Consider the following 18,485-nt stretch of genomic DNA (forward strand, 5'->3'; position numbering starts at 1 on the left):
CCAGTGGAGGAAACCTGGGAGAAGCAATGAGTTGAGGATTAAAAGAAGTGACATCTGTCAAAACACCTAGACATGGCACAGGGACATGCTGATGACATCAGCAAGCAACTCTCTCAGATGCAAGAAAGGTCTTACAGGACAGCCGCCTGAGTTAGAGGGAGGGCTGTCTCTACCTCAGTTCCTGTCTTCTGGTATCAGTGAATTCAAATGAGTGATTCTGATGTTTGCGTTGTGATAAAGCCACTTTATTAATTTATTGAGAAAGCAAAACATGCAAGTTTATTAAAAAAGCAAGGCCAGCAAATCTATAATCGGGTATAATGCACGGATGGGCTCCCAGCTAATCTGAAGAGCGAGTAGAGTGGGTTTTTTTTTCCTTATATACTTTTCTGTCTATAGATCTTTAAATTCCTCTGCCAAATGAATATCTTGGAACAGATCAATTTTCTTTCTTCTTTTTTTTTCTTTCTTCCTTTTCTGGTGGTAAGCATTTAATTTAATTTATTTATTTTTTAAACATTTTTATTGTTGAAAGTTTTACATGTGTCCCTTCCCCCCACAATTGACCTCTTCTATGCCCCCCCCCCCCCTCCGCCATCCCCTGCCCCAGGCCTTATCACCCTATTGTCTGTGTCCACAGGTTATGCATATATGCATACAAGTTCTTTGGTTGATCTCTTCTCACCTACCCACCCTCCCTGGTCTGGAACAGCTCAATTTTCAAGGTCCCTCTTATACTTTGTTGTGGCTTGCCCAGAATGTGTGAGGAGCACCTGGCAATTTTATCTTGCCAAGCCCCAAGACTGCTGGCTTTTCTGCTTAGGGAGTGGGATGAGATAAGACTGCACTCTTCCATCCCCTTCCTCCCTTTCTGCTGTCTTTGCGGGAGACATTAACTATTTGCTTTCAAGCGTCCTTGGTTGGGGAAGGTAAGGGCTTGCTATTTACAAGCTGGCTGCAGGCTGCCAAACTGTTTGGCCTTGTTTAGTTCTTTTTTGTTGTTTTTTGTTTGTTTGTTTTTTTGTTTCAGTTTCCCTATTCCTCCTGCCTTTGAATTTCTGTAGCTTCTCGCTATCCTGTAAGAAAATCACAGAAGCCCTGCGTACTTGGCTAAGCTATGGGGAACTAGGGAACCTGCAATAGCCAGTATTTTCCTTTTCCTCTGAAGTGTTGCTCTTTGAACCCCAAGGAGCCTGCTCTGACCCTTAGACAAACTTCTCGTTCTATACCACAGCCCTGGATTATAACTCAGAGGGGATCCTCATAGAGAATATTTCTGGACAAGTCATCAGACAGCAGTTGACTTTTCTTGCAAACAGTGACAGCAGTTGGAGAGTTTAAGGTAGGGTCCTCTTTTGCTTATAATATTCTTAGTTTCTCTTACTGTATTCTCCCTCTCCCCCTCCTCCCCACCTTTATATTATGCTTTGCTTCAAACCAAAAGTTGATTAAAACAATGATTCTCAACACCCCCCGCCTTAAGGTCCATGGAACCCACTCTCAAGTCCAGTTATAGCATTTCTGTGCTCTCTCAAACCCCTCATAACTAGAAATCTATAGGAAGAATTTTGTTTCTCACCTCTGATGGAGGTGAGAGGCTCTGTCCACATGGTGAACACAAGCCAGGGATGCTGAGTGGCCTGCAATGCAGGCGCCAACTCAGGTTACGTAAAAAATATCCCATTCAAAATGCCAATAACACCTCCATTTAGAAACACCGAGTTAGGAAAATGGAACTTTCCCCGCAAAATTTAGCTGTTTTGAAAATTGGATTATGATGCCGTCAAAGTTTCCCTCACTTGTTAAGGTGCTTCTATTTCACTCTCAAATGCTTCAGAATACACAATGTGATAGTGTGTATGTGTCCATTTAAGCTGCATTTTTTAGGAATAATCAATTATTTTTCATCATAAATGTACACTGTAGATATGGTAAGCATTGGTGAAGGTAACTATGATTTAACATCACAAGTTTTGTTCATTAGAATAATATATGTTAGATCTATTTTATTTGTAAAATTTGGTGTTTAATAATTAGCAAAAGGGTGGTTGTAAAGGCTTTTCATAAATGAAATTCTTGTTATTCAAGATGAGTAGATTGGCTCTTATATAGTGAAAGCATTCTTACCCTCTGGTATGAAACAGGCACCTCAGTAAGGAGGTCTAAGGCTTAATTGCTAAATGGTCCTTTTTTACAGCCACTGTTTTGAAGGGCTTTTGATGTACCTGAAGAGTCAAGTTGTGGCAAAGTAGCTCTAATTACTGGTGACTACTGTTATTTGTGGAAATAAAACAAACCCACAGTATTTATGCACCACCAATTTATGATTAAGTCAATTTTCAATATTGCCCTAACCTGTTAGTCAGTCCCTTAAACAAGTCTAAGACAACATTTAACCAATTGAGCTGGGACAAATATCAAGGATGTCAACATCACACTCCCCTCCCATCACCTGTCCCTCCCCCATCCTCATCCTCATCCTCAAAACTTCTATTTGCACCACTGATATGAATTAGAAATGTTTTGCAAAATGAGAAGTAGAAATACAGAATGTTTAGGATAATGGAATATATATATATATATATATATATATATATATATATATATATATATTTCTTCTTTCTTCTTTTTAATTTGGTGGCAGCATGCATTTGAATCCTGGTTATGTCACTCACTTACTTGTGATTTTAGGCAAGGCACTCAATCTCTCCAATCTCCAGTTTCCTCTCATAGAATGCAGCGGTGTACCTACCTCACAGGAGGTTAGGAGAATTAAATGAGTGAATTCCTGTAAAGAGCTCAACATTAAGAGCCTGGTTCATTACAGGCAATAACAGCCTGTTGATCTCATTCATTCACTCTTCCTTCAAACAAAAACATATCCCGGGGGCTGTCTCTTACTTGTTTTGTTCTTCTAGCATAGAATAGACTGCCTGACCCAGAATTTGTGTTCAACATATATCTGTTGAATAAATGAATTTAACATCTTTTCATTGGAATTTAGCTGTTGTTTGATACCATAGCTCTCTGACATCCTGAAAATCTGTCCACATGTCTGCTATATTATTCTTCTTCCTGATACTTTTTGAAGTGTCAATGAAAAATACTCCACTCATTAGTAGAGGAGATGCTGTAAAAGATTTAAGTCAATATCTTTTTTCCTCAATAAAGCAATTGAAGACAATCCAGGCTTTTCTGGGATGTAGGATTTCATGTTATGTGCTTCAGGTTGATTCATTTTTAGATATATTTGAAAATGCTGTTTTGCTAAGAATCTTCATAACCTGATGATTAGAATATAAAGTGGAAATCTGTCAATTTCTATCAAGAGCCTAAAATATGTTAACAGCAGGTAATCCCATTTCTAAAAGTTTATCCCAAAGAAATAATAGTTCACATGCATATGTAGAAAAGTAGTCATTGTAGTGTTATTTTTATGAAAAGAAGGAAGTCACCTGAATCCTATATAATAAAAGCCTAATATGCTAAGTGTCCGACCATTTGTTTGACTGTTCGACCAGTCACTATGATGCACATTGACCACCAGGGGGCAGATGCTCCAACCAGTAGGTTAGCTTGCTGCTGGGGTCTGGCCTATCAGGACTGGGCAAGATGGGCTGGACACGCCCTGGAGCTCTCCTGTGGTCCTTCCCTGGCCCGATCATGCACCGTTGAGGTCCCTTAGCCTGTCACAATCTGCAGGCCAAGCCGAGGGTCCCCACCAGTGCACAAATCCAATCTTATACAATAAGAGGGGAAAGGTTAAGTTAATTCTGATAACCACTTATTATGCTCTCTGCTACATATTGAGGAGAAATAACTATATATATTCACTAAAGGTAGGTACAGATGTTCATAAAAACACTGTTTATAATAGCTCCAAACAGAAATCTACTGAAATGCTATCTACAGTGGAATAGACATTTATTTGTAGTATATGCATATAATGGAATATTATATATTAATGAGAAGGAACAAACTATTGCCAAACAACATGGATAATTTCAACAACATAAAGTTGAATAAAAAAGCCAGAAATAAAAAAGTACTACATCATTACATTTTTCAAAACAGGTAATACTAAAATTAATATGGCAATGCTATGAAATGAGATTTTAAGCAGCTATTAAAACATTCAAAGACATTGGTTACTAATGTAATGTCCTTTTCATTTCATGCTGTGCAGGGAGCAAAGGGGCTTTAGGTTTATCAAAGTCTCAGAGCTTATGCATCAGACATTAACAGGGATTATTAGTGATGAAGGGGCTTAGATAATTACTATTTTTTTTCTTTTAGTTTGTGGGTTGTTGTTTTTTTTTAACTTTTTAAATAGGGCTCATGTAATAAGGTTTTTCTCAAACTGATTTATAAGCAGAGTTTTTTCCTAAGTAGGTGAATTCTTTCAGATCCTCTGCACTTCCCTCATCCCACTAGTAATAAAACATGAGGTTTTTCCTTATTCCAGGCTACATTTTAGTAAAAGAAAGGTTTGTGGCAGTAAATGAATGAAGTGTTATTCTATTTTTAACTTATTTAGAACCTGTCTGTTTTCTGAAAGTGATTTGCTATCATCTATGTCAGATCTCCGCAGCCCAATTTATTTGGCATTGTTACCTATGGGCTCCACTGTATCATGTATTGAAGATTAGTTGCTTGGAATCCTGGATAACTATTTTCCTTTTATGTAGCTAGATAACAGTGTATTGTTGCCTATATTGCTATTGTTAAAACAATAAAAAGGGATTCTATATATCATATCTTTCCTTTACACTTAGAGACTTCACCTATTAAAATGTGAACAGAGCAAACTCTACTGCAAATGCCGTTAAGTTCGGCTGGACCCAAGACGGTCATGCTTGCACAACACATATCCCTGACCCATGAAGGAGCACTCAGACCTAGGAATCTTTTTATTGTCTGACTAGTGCTTTGCCCCTGGACTCAGTAGCACATCTATCAAATAGATTCACTTCAGACAGCATTACCGGGAGCCCCTAGTAAAATGTTGACAGAAAACAATCTTACAACCAACTCTGACCCCAAGGAAGAGCAACCAGCTTTACTCTGCCACCTCCAACCCCTGCTGTGGCTCGGTGAACACTTTATTTTCCCACTTGAACTTGAGCTCTTCCGAAAGGTCACTCCTGCCGATCTTGCGGAGATGGCGAGCCAGAAGGCGAAGCTTATCTGTGGAATTCGGGAGTGATTTCTTCCAGGAGCAGAGGAGTTCGTGGATCTGTCCTGTGAGATCATCTGGGTTCTTCAGTTTGATGAGCTGAATGGTGCTGCGGCGAAGGGGGAGGGACGAGGAGAGACTCGTGGCGTTTTCTTCTGAGAGCTCCTCGGCCAACCAGTAGAGCAGGTTATCCCACAGGGCTTCTGCCAGGCACAGGGGAACAGTGTTAAGGCTCTTTCTTGGGTCATGTGCTCATCTCATCCTCCATCCCTGTTCACAGGAATCTAAGTGCTCTCTGGTTTGTCCTCTGAGCAGCGGGAAGATTTGGGACCACCCAGTTGGACCATTGAGAGCCTTTGAATTTCTGGGGTCTTCTCCTACAGAGGGTTGAAAATGCTTCTCAAATGTTAACTTTCCTAAGAGCCAAATGGGCTTGTGCAATAGTTTGTCACCCTGCCTCAGAGAGTCTACTTAATTAGGACAAGGAGGGGGGCAAAACTTGGCATTTTTAACAAGCCCCCAACCCTATTATAAGTAGCATGTATGGTAAAGGATATTTTTTAGGTTCAAAAAATACTTTCCTTAATTAGTACTAATCTGATGCCTAAGTGTTGGGGGCACCTGGACAATTGTCACACACACACAAACACACACACCACTACAGACACCCACAAACTCAACAAGATCTATTCCCCACAGATCAGTTCTGTGGAAGGTTCCCCATACCAACATTTCCCCTGCCCTCCAGACTAGTATTCAGAACCACAAACATCTCCTTTGAATATATCCTGTGTGCTCAGCATACTTCTTCCCTTACTCTGTGACTCTCATCTACCACCGAACCTCACGATTCATTTTTCTGTTGTTATTTTCTTCCTTGTGTAACTCAGACCCATCACTCTCATAATACCCCCAACCTTACTCTCTCTCTCCTTTCACATCCAGCACTAGTCTGCCTCACAGTCACTTTCCCACTCATGCTCACCCCGGACCATTTTCCCTGGTCTTGTGCCACCTTTCACTCAAGTACTCCTTCCCATTGACCTGCTCACTCAAACACACCTGATTTTACACTATGAGTCATTCCACTTTTCTGTGAAGGCTACCGGGAAGTGGAATCAACACATTCTTGCTCTCCATTGTCACTTTCAAACAAGCATTCTGCAGTATATGGATTATGATGTCCGTGCTACAGGCCTTCTTCTCCCTGTCCACATCATCTGTCTGTTGCCATCAGCAGGCAGAATTATCAGCAACTGCCTTGGCCATCAGTACCATCACTGACCACATAGTTCCTTAATCTTGTCAACATCAATGATTTGCGTGTGACTCCATGTTGGATACTGACTCTCATAGCCAGTTCTCATGTTTCATCATCAACCAGAATTATTCCACCTCCTTGGCCTCAGCTTCTCCATATTACTGCCCACCAGCACCTCCTAAACTTCCACAGCCTCTGTTTCATTGCTCCTGCTTCATATTCTTCTTGCCCACATCACTACTAATATACCAATTCCTTTGATGCCCTCAGTCATTCGGTCAAACCTACTGGGTGTCACATGCTGCTTCTAACAACCAGCTGTGTACATCAAGAAGGGTCTTGGATCTTCCTTAAACTATGCTGTCCTCTTTAGCTTTCATTGCTCTCAACTTGTCCATCCCCAATCCTGCTTGACTCATACTACATTTAACTATCAGGCCGTCCGGGGTTATGAACCTATGGTGAATGTGATCAAGAAACTCTATGTTTTTTCCACTATTTAAGCCCTTAGTAGATTACAAATCCATTAAAAAATCTTTTTCCTGCACTCCATTTAAAGTTTTCCAGAACAATGCCCCATCCTTAAGGATCTTCTACCATCCTTAAGCCCCACACTCACACGCATTCTGTGTCACTCAGCCAATGTCTGTTTCTCCTACTTTACCCAAAGCCATTTGACCTAAGTTCTCATAACCTTATTTTCATTTCACAATCATTTTCTTACAAAATCTAACTCCTGGTGTTTGCCACATTCCATCCATCACAGTGTTTTTCATCATTATTTCCCTTCACACCTGTTCCTTAGTCTCCTTCTCACCACAGGTTCTTGCCATACTTCTTACAAACACTCTCAAGCCTCCTATTTCTCTGCTTCTGCTTCTCTTTCAATCTACTGAGCTATCTCTTCCTTCCCTTCCCATAAAATCTTTTATGTTTGTTTTCAGAGCTAAAGGACAAGGGTCTTTATTTTATCTTTTTTTTTAACTTTCAATATTATTTTGTATTGGTTTCAGGTGTACAGCATAGTGGTTACACAATCGCATAGTTTACAAAGTGTTCCCCCCGGATATTTTCAGTATGCACCTGGCACCATTTATAGTTCTTGCAATATTATTGACTATATTCCCTATACTGTGGTTTCTCTTCAGATTGTATAAATGTTACACCTTTTACCATAAAATCTTTTAATGCCTAATGTAAACTTGATGCCTCGAGTTCATCTCTGCCGGCTCACTTCTTAAACGCTTGCTTTAGGGATTCTGGACCCCCTTTAAAACTCTACTGAAGCCTTTCCAGTTTTCCCAGAGCCCTCCTGATTACTCCTTACAACAGCTGATTCTCATTCTGTCTCATCTGACTTTACAAGGCGTTTTACTGCTTCCCTTGGGTTCCCTCTTCTGCCACATGGCTCTTACTGCTGAGCCTCTTCCTCCTGATACAGCTGAATTAGTGCTTCAGATCTCAGGCCTCCTCTATTTCTATCCTCTCCCCTAAATGAATTCATCAACTCTTATCACCTCAGCCATCTACTCTTTGTGAAACAGCCCAGATCTACTAGATTTTCATCTGTGGCTTTGTTTTCCTAGATCCTGGTATAGCCTATGCAATGTTCATCTCCCAGTTATCTTTACCAGGATATACCACTCTCTATTTCTCAAATCAAAATCAACTTTGGCCTTTCCTTCTTCCACCTGATCCTTCACTCTATCAACTTTTTCAGTAAATGTGACCACTCAATTGAGTAAGCTAAAACATGTTATATTATTCTAATTTATCAAAGCCCATTTCTTATCCCCTGTACCAAAGTTCAACTGGTTCTAACTCTACTGGTAAACATGTCTCAGCTATTTCCCCCAGTTTTCGGCCTTACTGACCCACTCTTGGTCATGACCTATCTCTCTTTTCTGGAGAATTGTAGGAACCTGGGTTCTAATTCATATCACTGCTATCAGTTTTATCTAACTTTAGTCTTCCATATAAGTAATAAAGAGAAGTTTTCAGTCTAAGCAGATCTTATTTTTCCTTGTTAATACATCTCTCATAAACTATTGTCTGAATGCCTTAACTAACTTAGCATTTAAAGCTTTTTATAGTTTAATCCTGCTCTAACCTCACCTCCCATCACCCTTCCTGCAGCAGCTCAGATGGTATTGGTCCTGTAAGACCACAAAGTGTAACAACCTAGGACTTCCTGGTGCAGGCAGGGAAGAGCAGGGTGCCCTGTGCCCTCCCGTGGTTGTGACAATGGCAGTGAGAGTTATTTGAACATCAGATTCTTCAAAAGTTAACAAACTTCCTGGGCTTTCATCTACTGCTGTTTTTCACTTGGTTTCGTTTGGTTTCTTGTTTGGCGGAGGTGTGTATGGGGAGTAGGGGGTAGCTTTGGTGTTTTCTGTTTTGTTTTGCTATGTCACCTGCTGTCTCTTTGAAAGCAGTTTTAGTGCCTCGAGAGGATGTATAGCACTGAGGTTTATTCCCAGCCTACTTTCTTCTAGTGTAATTCAGTAAAGCCTGGACGTTTTCTGTACCAATCTATAAAGGTAACCCCTGAAGGGAAGGCTTTGCCATCGGTGGTGGGTTTAACACTGAAGTGAAACACACTCATGTGTTTTCTGGAGACCAATAAATGACTAAAGTCACTATTAACATCACAAAATGAATTGTTTCAAAGGCTAAAATAGAATAAAACTGTCCAATTCTACCCTGCAATCCCCATCATTGTTATGTAAGTGATTTATGCATAACCACAATAAAAAGCACAGGTTTCTGTTGTGGTTTCATACCAGTATACCTCCATTTAAAGTCTATTGCCCTCAAATATAGATTTGAGGTGACCAAACTTTAAGACTCACAATTAATAGTCAGCATTTCAGAAAAAAACTGCACTGGTCTACTTACCAAACTAAGCAATTGCTAGTTATCTTAGTAAAATATTGCTTAGTAGACTTTATATTTCTTATAGATTTTAATATCAATTTAACTATGTCTACATTCTAACCACTATGCTGTACACCTGAAACCAATACAAAATTTAATGCTTTGAATTAAACATGCATGACTTCCAAAGGGAGTGATATTAGGGTGATAAACTTAATGATTATTGAACTGCAAAGTTCTCTATTCATTTTTATAAAAGAATTTGCATAAAATATCCTATATAATAAAAGCCTAATATGAAAACTGACCGAACAGCAGAACGACCAGTAGCTATGATGAGCACTGACCACCAGGGGGCAGATGCTCAATGCAGGAGCTGCCCCCAGCCCGCAGGCCCCAGGCCAGCCAAGGCCCCCCATCACCCCACTGGTCACCCTGTAAAGGGAGGCGACCGGTGGCGGCAGCAGTAGGGGGCAGGGCCGGCAAGAAGGTGCTGCCAGGCCGGCCAAGGTGGGTGCCAGCAGGGGCCCCCCAATTGCCTTGCTGGTTGCCCCACCAATTGGCCCTGATCGCCAGCCAGGCCTAGAGACCCTACCCTATATATTGGGAACAGTTTCTTAGATTTAAAAATTAAAACCTGGCAAGGCTACTCTAACTCAGGATGATGCATTGATGATATGGATAGACTCTGGCTTACACATTTTGTGGTCAGCCCTGATTCTGACACTTATAACTGTGTGACAAAGCCAATTACTTAACTTCTCTCAGCTTCAGTTTTCCACCCATAAGAAGGGGAAAATAGTACTACTGCCTCAGGAGGATCATGTTACATACTACTTTTTATAATCAGGGCAAAAAAATATAGCTGCCCATACAACAGCAAGATGCCTTTCACCTGTATGAAAAGTATGGTCACTGGTGCATGCAGCATCCTGGATTGCAAGAGGGATGTCCGACTGCTGGTTTAGGCCCATAAATTGGCAGTCAGACATCCACCGAGGGGTCCCAGATTACAAGAGGGCACAGACCAGGCTGAGGGACCCCCCCGACCCACCCCCACCCTCCCACCCCCGTGCATGAATTTCGTGCACCAGGCCTCTAGTATAATATAAGAGAGAAAAGGCAGCTCTGTAGTGAGGGCACTCTTACCTAGAGGATCTGTAGAAATTCTTTTGGTACTCTGTGGCCGGTTGATTAATTTTCCATGCTATTGGGGGAAAGAGACATAGACTAAGTAGAAGAAATCATTAATTTGTGAACAAGTCACAAATAAAAATCCATCTGAACCTCACCCGTATTTGAAAGCAGTACTGAACTGCATACCTTGCAAATTAGATTGTGCATTTGTGCATGCATGCTCAGCAATTGCTTTCCTACGATGAGGCAAAATATGTTAACCCAAATCTTTCAAAAAATTTAAATCTGAGAATACACATTTGGCCCTGGCTGGTGTGACTTTATTGGCTGGATATTGTCTCAGGCACCTAAAGGTCAGGGTACATTCCTCGGTTGCAGGATCAATCCCTGGGAGGGGGTTGTGCAGGAAGCTGCCGATGATGTTTTTCTCTTCCTCTCCCTTCCTCTCTCTCCAAAACTCAATATAAAAATTTAAAAAAAGAACACAGATTTAACTATTGTTATAGCAGTTATCTGTGAGTAAATATTTTTCCAAGTATAACTTAAAACTATTAAACCAGCAAGCTACCTCTGTGCTGTAAACATAGTATTTTGGAAAGGACTTCATGGGGCAGGCACCTGTTGTGACACAGCACAGGCCCTGGCACCTAATGGCACTAAAACAATAGTGTTAATGAACAAATGAGCAAATCAATGTGCATACAGGATGCTAAAAACAACCAAGTCATTGAGCAGATATTATTCTAAAACCAATAGTTTATCAAGATGTAATAAAAAATATAATCATTACTTTTCTACACTGTCTGTAGAACAGTTTGTTCTCATTTAATCTGAGATCATTAGAAACGGCACAGGAAATAAAGTAAAAACATCTGGGTTTGGAAACCTGTTCTGTGCTCCGGACACTTTATCTCCTCTATCTCAGCTCTGAAAAGTGATTTATATATTTTTTAAAAACACACATCACAAAATTCTGTACACAATGTGCATAGCAGCTCTACTTGTAGTAGCCAGAAAACTGAAAACAGCTAATATTTTCTGCAACGGGTGAACAACGTGTGATACATCAACATGGTAGGATACTTTTCAGCAATAAAAAGGACAAGTCACTGATACATGCAACAACTTGCATGGACCTCAGAGAACTCATCTGAGTGAAAAAGTCAACCATTCTCTGGTTTCATTTACATGACATTCTTGAAATTACAGGCTTATAAAGATGTAGGACAGATTAATGATTGCCAGGCATTAGGGATGGTGGGGGAATGACCGTTAGTGGAAGCATAAGGGAGATCTTTGTGGTGGATGGGAAAGTTCTGTATCTTGAGTGCAGTGGTTCCACAAATCTCACACGTGATAACATGACATAGAAGTGTGCATGCACTTCAATGACAACTTCCTGTTTGATGTCACTCTAGTCCTGTAAGATGTAACCACTGGGAACAACTGGGTGAGGACTATATGGGACCTCTCTGTATTATTATTTTTTTGAATTTCTGTGAATCTATAATTATTTCAAAATATTTTTTTAAAAGCCTACTTTACAGCGATGATTCAAGGAGGATGGAAATTCTCTATTCAAATGAGTAGAACACTGTCTAAATCATAATGAGCGCTCAATACAAGTTGGTTAATTCTGAATATAATTTTATAGAGATTCTTGTCATAGCCATTACATAAATTTTATATAAAGTTATATATATATATATATATATATATATATATATATTTCCCCTTAAGAAATTTTAATCGTCCCTAGCCAGTGTGGCTCAGTAGATAAAGCGTCAGCCTGTGGACTGAAGAGTCCTGGGTTCTATTCCCATCAAGGGCATATACTCGGGTTGCGGGCTCGGTCCCCAGTAGGGGGCATGCAGGAGGCAGCCGATCAATGATTCTTTCTCATCATTGATGTTTCTATCTCTCTCTTCCTCTCTGAAATCAATAAAAATATATTTTTTTTAAAAAGAAATTTTAATTGGAGGCAATCAAGAAACAACAAACGAACAACTTAAGTTCAAATATACTAATACTGTAGCACTGCAAAATACACAGAATTTTCAAGACATCAACTATGTGCTTAAAACTCTCAAAACAAGAAGAGAAATGCCAAATTGAATAGTGCAGCACATTCTACCATACCCATCAAAGGGCACGTGGACTTGATTGAATCCAGGACAAGAGATACATATTGCATTTTTTCTTCTGTTCACATTAATAATTCTCCCCTCAGTCATTTTTTTTTCTTCAGAGATGTCTCCTAGAATCTTGATGCATTCAGAGTGATTCTAGTGTTTAAATATATGTATTTCACAAGCATGAAAATGCAAGCCAAGCCCTTCGTCTAGCACAGAACCATGGAGGTGGTGGAGTGCGGAGGAGCAGCACAGGACACCCTGGCTCTTTAAGGCAACCGGGCCCTGTGCTAGCCTCACACATGACCTCTTCATCAGGGAAGTTCAATGACCCCTCCCCTTCCCCTCCTGTTTTCTTGTATTGCTGGATTTTTATCTGTGCATTATTTTTGCCTTGCACAGTACTTTTGAAATCTCCCTGGTGCTCAGGGTCAGCTCCAAGCCAAACCAGGAAGCCTTTGCTTGTCCTATAGAGTATCCCCTCCCACAGGTTCCCAGCATCTACACGTGGTTCCCTAGTCAGTGGTCGGCAGAGCCAAATATCAACAGTACAACGATTGAAATTTCTTTTGAGAGCCAAATTTTTTAAGCTTAAACTATATAGGTAGGTACATTGTCATTAACTTAATTAGGGTACTCCTAAGGCTTAGGAAGAGCCACACTCAAAGGGCCAAAGAGCTGCATGTGGCTCGCGAGCCGCAGTTTGCCGACCACGGCCCTAGGTGACTCCCTTGGTGGAACTGCCTCTAATTATTCCCTACTTTCCTCTCCCAACCAAAAGGTGCTATCCTGTTGTATCTGCTCAGGTTCCACTTTTTGCTGAAAGAAGGTTTGTTATTTCTCTGAGGTAACCTGCTTTTACGTTGACGCTCCCCAGACTTTCACACATATTTTAAAGCACTAAGTGGTAATAATGACATAAAAGTCTCTCTTCGAATCTGGTGGCAATATCCCATTTTCAATGGTAACTTGGGTGCTCACTAATTCCAAGGATACCCACAATACTGTTGCCCTTTAGCAGATACAGAAACAATAAGTGATAGACCTCTCCCCTTGAATTTGCACTTGCCTACAAGTTCTTCGGTGTCTACTGGGGAACCAGAGTTTGTGTAGTAACGTGCTAAGGATTTTAAGACCCTGAAAGCTCCCTCTAACATGGATATCACAGAGCAGGACAGCTAATGTCAGTGCAATGCAACCAGCAACAGCAGATAACAAAAAGATGTCATGCTGATGTTATTATTTCTTATCATTTACCCTGAGGCACTTATGCATGAAGAGAATTTCACGAGTAATTGTTACAATAGCATGTGGCAACCACTCCTCCAAGCAGCCTTAACCCTCACATTCTTCCCACCCCCGCACACTTATTGCAGATTTTTCTGGTAAATAGGTCATTTCTGTTGTCTATCATTTCTGGTAAATAGGTCATTTCTGTTGTGTATCATTTTTTAAAAGATATACAAGTGAAAGTGATATGAATAATACATAGAATGAGGAAGTATATGTAATAATTATATTTCTGTGTATCTTTAGCATGGATTTTACCATAAGCCTTTTAGATGCCATGACTAAGTACCGGTTTTCACTGCTTATTGTGTTCTGTGTTTATTTTGCATAGAGGCCTCTTCAGCTAAGTAATAGCTGCTATTTGCTTAACTTTAGTTCATCTCTTGCTTCATAATAGTAAACATTTATATTCTCAATCTTTATAATGTACAAATCCTATAGAATCCCCATTGCAAATAAGTTAGAATATTCATCAAAGAAGTAATCTGGTCAAAAGAGTGATGTTAGCATTAAAAGTTTGTGCTGCCGGCATGGGTTCAACTACAAATCAAATAAAAGCTTCCTTCAGAGTTGAGTGAGAACACACTGGTGTGAACTGGGCTAAACTTCTGGTTTCCAGTAAGGCATGTAAGAAGCGGGAAGCTGCTACTCTGTCCTAACAACAAGGAAAAAGCTGAACAAACGGAAAAAAATGAGCAACTCTCTTTATATCTGTAAGAGAAGTAAGGTCACAGGGCAAACCCCTGTCCCAGTTTGGAAAAGACTGACAGTTGATATGGCGACTTTCCAAAGCTGAAACCCACAAGCACTGACCAGCAGGAACTAGCCCACCCCCTCCTGCAAGGAAACCTGAACTGTAATTGACAAGTTGCTGGAGGCTCAGTGTCCACACAAGACTGGAAGTTACAAACCCTAGGGGACCCCTCAAGGATGCTCCCACACTTTTGTGAATGTCACCTCCAGGAGCTCAACCAGCTTCTCACAGTGACTATCTGAAAAAAAATCCCCTTATCCATCTGGCAGGGAGAGGGCAAAAGGAACCATTTTCAAATACACCACAGCATTCTGTTCTTCTTACCATAAACAGGTCGGCTCTCAGAAGAAACAATTTAACCAAAGTCTCCCCTGCTTGGGGGGTTTCAGCACCTCACTAACCTGGGGGAAGGGAGATACCTAACTTCAGGGTCTAGGTTTGCCAAACACCCTGAAGGGGCAAAGGATCTGAAAAGCAATGGCACAGAGTTAAGAGTGGCAGGTGTGAAGGAAGCAGGAGTCTCACTTACTTGGGGAAGAAGAAATAGACCAGCATAAAAGAGGAATGACTTTGAAGTCTGGGTCCCAGTATACACAGCCTTTGCCTGGGGAAATCATGCAAGTTGAGGCAAGCCATCCAAACATTCTCACTAAACTCCAGCTGGTGAGACAGAGATGATGGGCCCGACCTCTGAAGCATGCTGTGAGGGTGGATTGAGATACTGTCTGTAAAGGATGCAACCTACACTGGCAGTTCAACAAATGGTTGCAGAGATACACAAGCCGAATGCAATGTGTGGGCATTTTTAGAACCCTTGAACCCTGTGGTGTGTTTTTTTACAAATTAACCATAAAAAAAAAAAAGAAAAAAAGAGTAAGTCATGAATATAGCACATGCTGAATAGTAGATACTATCCTATGTAATAAAAGGCTAATATGCAAGTTAACCAAATGGCTGAATGACTGGTTGCTATGACATTCACTGACCACCAGGGAGCAGATGCTCAATGCAGGAGCTTCTGCCTGGTGGTCAGTGCGCTCTCACAGGGGGAGCACCACTCAGCCAGAAGCCAGGTTCACAACTGGCAAGCACAACAGCAGTGGTGGGAGCCTAGCCCACCTCCACAGCACCACTAAGGATGTTCGACTGCCAGCTTAGGCCCACTCCCTGGGCCTAAGCCATCAGTCAGACATCCTTCGAGGGGTCCCAGACTGTGAGAGGGTTCAGGCCAGGCTGAGGGACTCCCCTCCCAAGTGCACAAATTTCGTGCACTGAGCCTCTAGTTAAATAATAATAGCTCATTTTATGTATGACATTCTTATCTCTTAAAGACACATACAGAATTATTTACAAGTGATATAGTAGCTGTGGTTTGCTTTAAAATACTCAAACAAACAAACATACCCAGGGGTATTAGATAAAACAAGAATGGCAGAAAATGATGGGTGATGGGTCCATGTAGGTTCATTGTATATTTTCTCTATTTTTGTGTGCCTCTGAAAATTTCCACATGAACATATGCACCAAAAAAAGAGAAAGAAACAACACACACATACACAAACAAACAAAACAACAAAAAAACAACTTTAGAACAAATATCTTAAAAGAGAACAGTATCAGTTCATCAATGTCCTGTTGCTTTCCTTGTGGATTTATTCTAATTGCACACACAGTGTAGAACTTCCTGATGGCTTGGACAGAAATGCAAAGTGCTTTTACATAGAGAGATATGAAGACCAGAATAAAGCCACAGAGAAATAAGATTACTGTGCAGAGGGGGGCCGGGGAGAAATGGGAACCAAGTTGAGAGCAATAAGAGCTGACCCAAAGTGGTTTCAGTGGAGATAAATCTAGAAATTAAGTTTTTTTGGACATGAAATCAGGCTGCTGCCAATTCTTAAAATAATGAAGTTCTATGTCTTTGCTTAATGCAGTTCTTTCTTGGTTTTAAACCCCTGCAGTCAAACTTAGGTTCTGTTACTTCATTCTTTTTTTCAATTGCTTCTCTGAAAGTGATCTTTTTTAAGGCTTCACTCTGATTATGGTTTTGTCAAGAGAAAGGGATTAACTATCTCTCAGCCTTTGAGGAAGTTAGTCACAAAAGGAGAAACCTTAGATCCCTAGTAGTAACCAGAGAGAGCAATTTAAGAAACTCCAACTGATCTATGGAGTCGGGCCAGTCAGAAGAAAGGGGATGGCTGCAAATATTAAGGAGCCATAGACCTGGATAATTCAGGACATCTATATGGAATATGCATGGAATCGGTATAGTTTTCAGAAGCAGTCTAGAATAGGTAAAGTGCTTTGAACATACCTAGAATTTAGCAATGAAGTGCTGACTATTGTTAATATGCTTTACATTTCTCTCATTGTTCAAAGTGAGTCTGGCAAAGGCACATGGCCTGGATTCATAAATGCAGCTATGTGGGAGATATTATTGATTTGGAAAGTAGCTCAACAAATCAAAGATGCACAACACTGTTAGAACTTGCATCAATTTCCACCTCTGCTCTTTACTGTTCCGCTTTTAAATTAGAATTGCAACAACTTTTTATCCATCCCAAAGACTTGCCAAGGTACCCATTCAACTTGGATATAATTCTTTCTAGAATATTCTAATATATATTTTTTAATTTCCTGAATTTTTGTTTTGTTTTTGTTTGTTTGGATTATAGACAGAAATAACTTTTCAAACAGAAAGTATGATATGAATATTGCTGGGAAAGGCCTGGATAGCTCTATCTTCCCAGGCCTTGCCACAGTGTGTGTGTATCCTCACAGTAGTCACTCCTTCAAAGGCATGAAAAGCTTCTGCTCCATGTAGCTGCTAGCTGGGGGAGGATAGAGGTAAAGCTTTTGTCAGTCACTGTCTCTGCCTTAAACCACTTTACCAATTCCCAGGCATGCTTTCATCTGTGAACTAAATCAACAGAACATCATTGGATGCATAGTAGGAGATGGGATTACAAAAGTGAATGAGCTATGCTCCAAGCACAGAGGAACTCAGCCCCAAAAGGAGAGAGCAGGGTAATGGTACACCGGAATCAGACAAACTTTGTTCACACAGTAACTACCATTCTCTAGCTATTTCCCCTTGAACAAGCCTCTCTGTGCCTCAGTTTCTTCAACCACCTATCTTTTCAGCAAATGGTTAATATGTGTAAATGCTTTATCAAGTTACCAGCAAGGAATAACTTGATAAACATTAGTTATTACAGTGTTGTACCTAATTCTGCCTGGGAAATTGAAAGGCCTCTTCCAAAAAGATGATAACAGAACAAAGTGTGGAGTCAATGCTGTCACAAGGGCAGCTGTGAAACGTCTCTGAGGCAGCTAAGAGCATCATGTGTCAAAGGAGTGAGACTTTAAGTGGACTGGAGCAGAAGAAGTTAGTTGGGTAGATGTCATATGAAGGGATTGTGGGGATAAGATACGGGGAGTTATGAAGGGCCTTATAACAGGGTAAATGGCTTGGACTTTGATTAATAGATATAAAGTATCAACTGAGAAGTTTTAGAAGAGTGATAAATATAATTGTTTTTGAAATAATCCACCCCGCCAGTTGTGTGGCCCAGAGCAGCAAAGGGGGCTGGTGATAGGCCTTCAAAGAGAAAGTGGCAATATTTGGGAGAATAAATATGAAATTCAAATTTAAGCACAATTCCAAAGTAAAGTCAATAAAACACTATTTTATTGACTGGTTTGAGGACAATAACTCAAACCAGTGTTCAGGGAGCCACCCTCAGAAGCCCCTTCCCACAGCTATCTCTATCTCCCTATATCTTCCTAGCCTATGACCCTCACACACATTCACCTTAAGGCCAAGTCCAATTGGTTCCAGATCCTAAATCTCTCCAG

General features: G+C 40.6%; 1 protein-coding gene across 2 annotated transcripts in view; it reads right to left on the reverse strand.

The window, feature by feature from the left end:
- Positions 1-4,039: 4,039 nt before the first annotated feature.
- DTHD1 (death domain containing 1) overlaps positions 4,040-18,485 on the reverse strand; it is a 61,969-nt gene continuing 47,523 nt past the window's right edge. For both annotated transcript variants that reach the window (XM_070410792.1, XM_070410781.1), the window contains 2 exons: positions 10,464-10,521; positions 4,040-5,379 (listed from right to left, as the gene is read on the reverse strand). In XM_070410792.1, coding sequence (XP_070266893.1) covers positions 5,060-5,379; positions 10,464-10,521 — 378 coding nt within the window. In that variant the 3' untranslated portion in view covers positions 4,040-5,059. The remainder of the gene's footprint in view (positions 5,380-10,463; positions 10,522-18,485) is intronic.

This window comes from Myotis yumanensis, unplaced genomic scaffold (genome assembly GCF_028538775.1).
Source record: "Myotis yumanensis isolate MYYU_CA2020_CCGP unplaced genomic scaffold, mMyoYum1.0.hap1 SCAF_1, whole genome shotgun sequence".
Taxonomy (NCBI): domain Eukaryota; kingdom Metazoa; phylum Chordata; class Mammalia; order Chiroptera; family Vespertilionidae; genus Myotis; species Myotis yumanensis.